General features: G+C 47.4%; 1 protein-coding gene across 1 annotated transcript in view; it reads right to left on the bottom strand.

Moving 5' to 3' along the window:
* Window positions 1-402: 402 nt before the first annotated feature.
* ZW10 (zw10 kinetochore protein) overlaps window positions 403-8,924 on the bottom strand; it is a 72,796-nt gene continuing 64,274 nt past the window's right edge. Inside the window, exons 15-16 of the mRNA XM_082273389.1 lie at window positions 3,306-3,508; window positions 403-602 (exon numbers count right to left, since the gene is read on the bottom strand). Of these exons, the coding sequence (XP_082129515.1) occupies window positions 482-602; window positions 3,306-3,508 (324 nt within the window). The 3' untranslated portion in view covers window positions 403-481. The remainder of the gene's footprint in view (window positions 603-3,305; window positions 3,509-8,924) is intronic.

Raw genomic sequence — 8,924 nt, 5'->3', positions numbered from 1 at the left:
GTCTCAGCCAATCAGGAGAAGAATCTTAAAAAATTAGACACTCATGGACATCACTGGACAGAGGGGTACCTCAGGTAAGTATTTGGGGGGGAGCTGCTGCACACAGAAGGCTTTTTATCTTAATGCATTAGGATAAAAAAAAAACCTTCTGATTTTGCAACTCCTTTAAAGAGCTATAGGCAAAGAAGGAAAGAAAAAAAAAAAAGCTTTGGCTTCTTTGTGAACAGTGAAAGAGTACTAAACTTACTGGAAGACTAAAAAACTATGCTATTTGTTGGTAACCCATAAGGTTCTAGGAACTCTTTTAATGTTTAATTTAAAAACATATGTATAGCCATTAAAAACTAAAATATCTTACTAAAAAATAAATACATGAAACAAATCCCACAAGAGTAGAGAAGCTTTCTTAAGAATGTATTTAATAACCTTCTCACGATGAGATATGTACATAATATTACAGGTAGAATACATGGGATCCAAATTATTTAATTCTGGCTAAAGCTGCTGCTCGTCTTTCTGTGTTCTGGAAGAGAGCTCTGATCAGACTCTTTACTTCATTGGTGGAGAACTCTGTAGCAAGGGGTCCTTTACCATCTGCCCACCTAAAGATTGGGAAAGAAAAGCACAAAGTGACTTCAAACTATCCTGCAGAGCAAAGCATTATTAGCAAGAAATTGCAGATATACAATTAGTTTGCAGTGCAGAAAGTGCAAAGGCATTTGTCTGCCTGCACAGCCCAACTCCAAAACCATTTACTGATCGCACGGAGAAACATTACAGGCCCGTCAGGTTTACTTTGATGTCCTGTTTCAGTGTCAAGATTTCCCTTCACTTTCTATCTTAGTGATTACACAACAGCTGAGAAAGTATTGCACTTAATGGGGTCACAGGCAGCAAAAAATAAAGGAAGACTCCAAAGAGAGTTCAAAGACCACAATAAAAATCTGATGAAGGATCCCTTCCCCAATCTATGCAAAACTACAGAAAGGTTTTGTTTGCAGTTGGGTTTTAAAGGTGCAACGTTACTACCAGCTTGGTTGTAACATGACAGACTGATCATTGCCAGGTTGTACAGCTTATTTCTTGATGGGTTTTGCTTTAGAGGGCAAATGGTCTGAAAAAAAAAAAAAAAAAAAAGAGAGCTTGCCAATGCTAATGTACTTTTCAAAATGCTAATTGATTGGTAGGGTTACCAATACCAAGCATTTGCACAAGTACTTGCACTCATGCCAATGCTCCGATATCTAAAACCAATACTTTTCGCGTGGTGTGAATTGAGTCCTTACAAAATGAATGGGCTCAAATCACACTGCAAAGAATTACGTGTGATTTGAACAGGAATGCGGTGCAATTCATGTCCGAATCACATGCGGTTTTCCAAACTGCTACTGTGTGAACCCAGGCTGAAGTCACTATGGTAAGCCTGAGCTTACGCAGGAGCGGTGCGGGAAACCTCCTGTGAATCAGACATGAATCGCACCTCATTCCTGTTCAAATCACATGCAATACTTTGCAGTGCAATTTGAGCCTATTCATTTTGTATAGGCTTAAATTGTACCACACAAAAAAAAAAAAAAAAAAAAGGTATCAATTGGTATCGGTGAGTACTTGAAGAGTATCAGTACTCACACTCGCTGTGAAAAATCAGTACATCCCTATTGATTGGTTTTAACCACTTAGGCCCCGGAGGATTTGGCTGCTCAAAGACCAGGGCCTATTTTGCGATTCGGCACTGCGTGACTAACGGACAATTGCACGGTCGGGCAACGCTGTACCCAAATGAAATTGACGTCCTTTTTTTCCAACAGAGCTTTCTTTTGGTGGTATTTGATCACCTATGCGATTTTTACTTTTTGCGCTATAAAACAAAAAAGTGTGACAACTTTGAAAAAATAACAATATTTTTCACATTTTTTTATATGAAAAATTCCCCCCCCCCCCAAAAAAAAATGTATCAAAATTCAAAAAATCAAAAAAAAAAAAAAAAAAATATCAAATTTTTTTTAAACATTTTAGGCCAATTTGTTTTCTGCTACATATTTTTGGTAAAAAAAAAATTGCGTTTACTAACTACGGGAAAGATATGTCATTTTTATTTTTTTTTTTTAACTAGTAATGGCGGCGATCTGCAATTTTTTTTTTTGCGGGACTGCGACATTGTGGCGGACAGATCGGACCCCTGACTGACATTTTTGACACTTTTGGGGGTATCAGTGACATTACTACAGTAATCAGTGCTATACATATGCACTGTTACTGTAAAAATGAGAGTGGTAGGGAAGGGGTTAAAGCGGAGTTCCACCCAAAAGTGGAACTTCCGCTTTAGGGAGTCCTGACCCCCCGACATGCCACATTTGGCATGTCATTTTTTGGGGGGGGGAGCGGGTACCTAGTTTTGACAGGTACCCGCTCCCACTTCCGCTCGGAGCGCCGCGGCGCCCTGAGCGGAAGTTCTCCTCTCCCCCTCCCTCCCTGCAATCTTCTGGGACACGTCAGAGGTCCCAGAAGATTGCCGGCCAATCACGGCGCGCAGCGCGACTCGCGCATGCGCAGTGGGTACTCGGCTGTGAAGCCGCAAACTGTAACAGTCGGGTGCCCACAGCAGTGATGCCGGCGCCGAGGGAGAGGATCGAGGCTTCCGGCGGCCGCATCGCTGGACCGTTGGACAGGTGAGTAAATGGCTGGAACTCCGCTTTAACTTTATTGGTGATCAGTGGGTTAAATGTATCCCTAGGGGCACGATTCTAACTGTGGGGGGGCGTGGCCTGTGATGTAACCACAGAGACATGCAATCCTACATAGCAGGATCGTATAGTCTCTGCAGTTACATCAGTGAGAATGACAGACGGCTGTGTTTACATGAGCCGTCTGCCTTTCTCCCTCTCCAGCGGGAGATCGCGCGAGTGGCCGGCGGACATTGGGGCAGCCGGTCACTCTTGCAGGGATGTCAGGGAACGAGCTGGAGCGGGAGCGCACCCCTGGAGTGGTGAGCTCGCCCCCCTAGAGGCTCGTGGGCGAGTGACGTCACTTTGCCCAGGAGGGGCTGACCGCCGCAGTATATAGTCGTGCGGCGGTCGGCAAGGGGTTAAAGGATGCACTTTAAAAACTATCTAGCTTGCATAAACCTAATAAATAAAATTTTTTTCTGCACTTTCTAAAGGGTATCTGTCCCCTGAAGGTACAGCTCAGTACAGAACGAATTACCTATAGTGCCTAACATATTAAAAAAGGAGAAGTTTGAAGCAGCATAATATTGTTTGCCTAAGCTCAACTATTTTTTCTCAGAAAGAAAACCTGACACCTACCGATCAATGATCTCCTGCAGATTTGCCTGCAGAACGATCATAAGCTCTTTGAATTTCATCCACTTCTGTACATAGACTGGTACTTCCTCCTGGAACTTCTTGTTCTTGCCTTCTTCAGGAAGTGGTGTAAACACAAGGGGTCCCTCCTCGACCATGGTCCGGCACAGAGCATACAGTCGCTCTCCATCTTCAGTGGAGATGTCCTATTACACCAGAAAATGAAACCAAAATGAAAAGTGACCAAATAGAAAATAAATAAATAAACAGCCAGAAAAACTAAAAACGTAAAAAACAAAAACTTACAAGACAAATCCCTAATGCAGCTTGCAATGGGGGCATCCAAGCAGGCTCAATACACCCTCAAAAACCTTGTGGCCAAAGGAGGCATCCGCAGATGCCAACACATCCACTTTATAGAACTTTGTGAAAGTGTTCACCGACGACCAGGTGGCCGCCTTGCAAACCTGCGTCACTGACGCCTGATGAAGAAAGGCCCAGGAGACACTGAGTGCCCAAGTAGAGCGCGCCTTGATAGGGAAAGGAGGAACCTGACCCCTGATGGAATAGGCCTGAATCACTGTCTGATCCATCTGGGAATGGTCGCAGAGGAAGCGGACAACCCTGTCTGAGACCCATCTGTAAGCACAAATAGTGAGTCTGACTACATAAAAGACTCCATAGCTGCCAGGTACACAACCTAATTGACCGAACCACATTCAAGGCATGCAAGGCAGATTCCTTAGGATGTTTTGGCCTGGGACACAGGGAAGGCAACACAATGTCTTTATTCAAATGGAAAATCAGAGACAACCTTTGGAAGGAATGAGACAGGGGAGAAGACCACCTTATCTCTGTGAACCACTGAGTAAGTTGAACGACAGGATAACGTCGCCAGTCAACACAATGTCTTCATTCCCACCTTCTGGAGACAGCGTAAACAAGGGAACCTCCCGAAGATTCTCAAAAGTAAACTTCTGGAGGAGCGAAAGCACCAAATTGAGGTCCCAAGGCAGCAACGGAGACCGCACTGGAGGAACCAAATAGCGAACACCCTGAAAAAAGATACACACCATGGAGTGTGTGGCCAAGGGTCATTAAACAAAGACCGCCAACACCTAGCCACCTGACACCTAGCCTTTGATGGCACTCAAGGCCAATTTCTGTTCAACACCCCCCCCCCCCCCCCATCCCAAGGAAGGTCAAGATCCGAGCCTCTTTGGCTGGATTCAGAATCCAGCCAAACTTCCTCAGGGTTCATATGGAGATCTCCAGGTTTTCCACCAAAGCAGTAGGAGACTCTGCTTGCAGGTGGAGGACGTCCAAGTAGCCCAGTACCACGATCCCCCATTGGCATTGCAATGCTAGCACCAGGGCCAACACTTTCGTGAAGACCCGAGGAGCAGAAGCGAGACCAAAAAGGTATCGCTAACAAACTCCAGATATGAGTTAGGGCGCACCTTCAAGCTGAAGGGGCTTTGTCCACGGGTCTGGAGAAGCCGGCTCTGGACTTGCCAGACCGCGTTTGCTTGGATCCTCCTGTAGCGGCCCTGAAGGGCTTTGATCCCTTGTCAGTCAACCCTGGAGGGGCGAGAAAAAAGAAAAATCCTTCTTAAGAGCCAAGAAGGAGGGCACACGTTGACGAGGGTCCTTGCCCTTAGTAGCCCCCCCCCCCCCGAGAAACCATTAATTATGTCATCCAGGGTAGCAACAAACAGGCGATCTCCATAAAAGGGAAGATCAGTCAAGGCCTTTTTATAAGTCGGGTCTGCAGACCAGCATTTGAGCCAAGAGACAAGCCGAAGGACCACTGTTAAAACAGAGTCGAGCCACTAGGGGAGCCGCATCCAGATAAACTGCAGCCCCTTTACCAGCTGGTCCGCCAGTTCAGCAAAGGCGGGGGGGGCTGCTCCCCCTCCAGGTCACAGCCCCACAGCTTAGCCCATTCGGTCAGAATCTGCGACCCCAGGGCAATGGTGAATATATTGCGGGTCACAATCTCCACCTTCCTGTCAGGTGGAGCAGAGTCCAGAGGGTCCACCGCCGGTGGAACAGTCCACTTTTTAAGAAGGGACTCCACATAAGGGTATCGCCCAACAAAGCTCTTAGGGACCCCAAGGGGACGCTTTGGTCACCCCCACTCTGTAGTGACAATTCTGTCAAAATAGGAGGGGAAAGGTTACACCTTTACTGCTCTGGATGGCTTGCAATTGCTAAAAGGGGACTTGCCCCTCTGTTGCAGCTGCGTCCAGCATCTCTAAAGTCTCACACGTAGCTACAATTAGTGTGTCCCCCAGTGCCTTTTCGTGCACAGTTACAGAAGTGAAGGAATCCTCTTCACTATCTGAGGATTCAGGGCGCGTGGACGCAGACCCATGCAGGGTGACCCACATCCGTGGCAGGCAAATCAGATTCAAGATCTGAGAGGACAGATGAGGCAAGGGAAGGCGGGGGGTATGTTTTCACCAGCCCGTCACCCAAAATCCAACTCCACCAGGGACACAAAGGACTTCAGGACCGCCGTCAGTGCACCAATAGATGGTTGGGACCCGTGGCCTCAGAGAGGGAATCAGGTGGGGAGATGTGCTCTAAAAGACTCCATGAGTCACCAGGAGGACCCCACAAAAAAAAGTGTAAAAAACACTACGGGACAACCCCCCCCCCCGCTCTGGCAGCACACCCGGTTACCAGTCACAGAGCCCCAATCAAACCTCAGCAGACAGGACCCCATCAGACACATCACCCGCACAAAACCAGGCACTGAAATCACCAGGAGAATCTGCACTGCACATACGGCGATCAGGAAAAGGAAAGTATCCAGGAGTCAGCACCAGGGGATTAGGAGAGGCTCCCACCGCCGAAATCGGTGCCCATAAGGCTCCTCTGCCATGGCCGCCGCCGTTTTCTATGGCAAACCACCACAAATTGGCCACCAGACTACACAAACATAACCGCCGTGGATTGCAGCACAAAGGCTACAATAAAATGGCGGCACCACGAGAGATCCCTAGGCCTAGGCACAAGCAGGACTCCTGCCCCCACACTGGGAGGTGTACCAAACCACCCACACAGCCCCAGCATTAGTGGAGGGGGGGTAGGATTGGGGGAACAGCTGAGGGGGGGTGCCTAACGGAAAGGAGGGGCCCACGTTCACTCCAAAACCCTCCAGGGGAAGAGGGGGTACAGCTACTCACTATACCAGGAACCAGGCGGACACCGCTCCAGACAGAACCCCTCCCCCATCGAAATGGGGGGCTGTTGGCCAGGAGGAACGCTGCAACTCGGGCTGAGACCCGCTCGTTTGCAACCTAGTGAGGCATTTAACTCACAGGCCAGGCACCGTCCGGTGGGCCTAGCGCAGAGTTCTAAAAGAAAGATTTTTTTGCCAGGACCAAAGACCCCAGCAAGGAACTAGGCCCTTACTCCTGACTAGGCAGAAAAAAAAAAAAAACTGTACCTATAGCAGAGAAGCGGAGTATACCCCCTGGGACTGCCCATAGGCGTATCCAGACTTTTTCTGCCTAGTGTCCTACTCCTGTAGGGGGCAATATAACCCAATGGTTAAGAATATCAGGAGCTGTGTCCGTCAATGAACGAAAGAGAAACATGTTCTGTCTTTAGCACCAATTAAGCAGAGAACACTCTTGAAAGGAAAGGGTTAGCATCTCCTTACTCCCTTTTGCTTCCAAACTCTTTGAACGTTTAGTCTACAACCGCATTAGCAAGCACCTCATTGAGAATAACCTTCTTGATCCCCTTCAGTCTGGATTTCGCCGGCAGCACTCCACAGAAACTTCTCTCCTAAAACTTACAAATGACTTACTAACAGCTAAAACCAATGGTCACTATTTAGTACTCTTACTCTTGGACCTCTCTGCTGCCTTTGATACGGTTGACCACCCCCTCAGTTTGCTAGGTCTCCGTGACTGTGCTCTCCATTGGTTCGATTCTTACCTATCTCACCATACCTTCAGTGTCACTTACAATTTCACTTACCCCCTGCAACTCCTCTTACCGTTGGGGTCCCCCAAGGTTCTGTCCTTGGACCGCTACTATTCTCAATCTACACCTCCTCCCTGGGTCAGCTAATAGCCTCCCATGGCTTCCACTACCATTTCTAAGTTGATGACACCCAAATCTACCTCTCTACCCCTCAGCTCACCCCATTAGTCTCCCCCTGCATCACTGATCTACTAACAGACATATAATCCTGGATGTCACACCACTTCCTCAAACTGAATCTATCCAAAAGAGCTCATAATATTTCCTCCTCCACGTGCCCCTTCCCCTGAATTCTCTGTCAAGATCAATGAAACAACTATCAGTCCTTCCACACATGCCAGGGTGCTAGGGGTAACCCTGGACTCTGCACTGTCCTTTCAGGCTCACATCCAATCCCTGTCCAAATCATGCCGCCTTAACCTCCGCAACATCGCTAGAATACGGCCCTTTTTAACCAACCACCAAGCCTTTAATTCAAGCCCTGGTTATCTCTCGCCTCGACTACTGCAACTCCGTCCTCATTGGATTACCTTTACATACCTTCCATAATGAATGCTGCTGCAGTGTCCTCCACCCCTCTCTGCCAATCCCTTCACTGGCTTCCACTCACCCAACGAATTTGGTCCTGCCAAGACCTCCTGCTCTCTAGCTCCCTTGTCATCCCTTCCCATGCTCGCTTCCAGGATTTCTCCAGAGCTTCTCCCATTCTTTGGAACTCTTTACCCCAATCTGTCCGACTGTCCCCTAATCTATCCATCTTTAGACGATCCCAGAAAACCCTTCTCTTTAAAAAAAGCCTATCTGGCTACTAACTAATACACTGTTTCACTTTCTCCATCAGCTCATCCCCCACAGCTATTACCTTTTGTATCAATTGACCCTCCCTTTTAGATTGTAAGCTCTAACGAGCAGGGCCCTCTGATTCCTTTTGTTCCAAATTGTATTGTAACTGTAATGTCTGCCTTCATTTTGTTAAGCGATGTGCAAACTGTTGGCGCTATATACATCCTGTATAATAATAAATCGCAGTCTACACAATGCTCTAATGACAATGTCTTACATGTCTGGCGGGTAGGTCTACTCTCTGAAACTTCTGCGGTGTATATTCTGTATCCCAAATGAAATTCAAACTTCCACTGTTTCTCTGAATCTGGCTGGTGGATCTGAGGAACTTCTTAGTACTGACCTTTTGATGCAACATGGCTGCCCACAGTTAGGATGCTGGGAACCCAAAGGCTAGTGAAGAACTAGTCTGGGTAAGGACGGCGCAGGATCCCTGAACGGGTAAAGTGTAGCTTACAGGAATTGTAGCTGCTGACTTTAATTTTTTTTTTTTTTCTTTAAGAGTGAACCTCCTCTTTAAGGTTTTTTACCTTAACCTCTTAGCGTCGGTGGATCCCAGCCCTTTAAGAGGTTTAGGACACCAGGAGGCGGGCGCGGCTTAAAATCACGTGACTGCCGTGATTGGCTTTCACGTGGTCCGAAAACTCCTGATCGCAACGAGCAATTGGGAGCTTTCGGTTAGGTGATAGTACATGTGATGGGAGGTGCACAGGTGTACATGCAGCAATTCACACAAATATGCGACCCCACGGTGCTAAGGACCAGGGATCGAGGGGC

The sequence above is a fragment of the Pelophylax lessonae genome, assembly GCF_965119305.1.
Source record: "Pelophylax lessonae genome assembly, chromosome: 12".
Taxonomy (NCBI): Eukaryota; Metazoa; Chordata; class Amphibia; order Anura; family Ranidae; genus Pelophylax; species Pelophylax lessonae.
The sequence above is the reverse complement of the archived record's forward strand: the minus strand, read 5'-3'. Positions and strand labels throughout refer to the sequence as shown.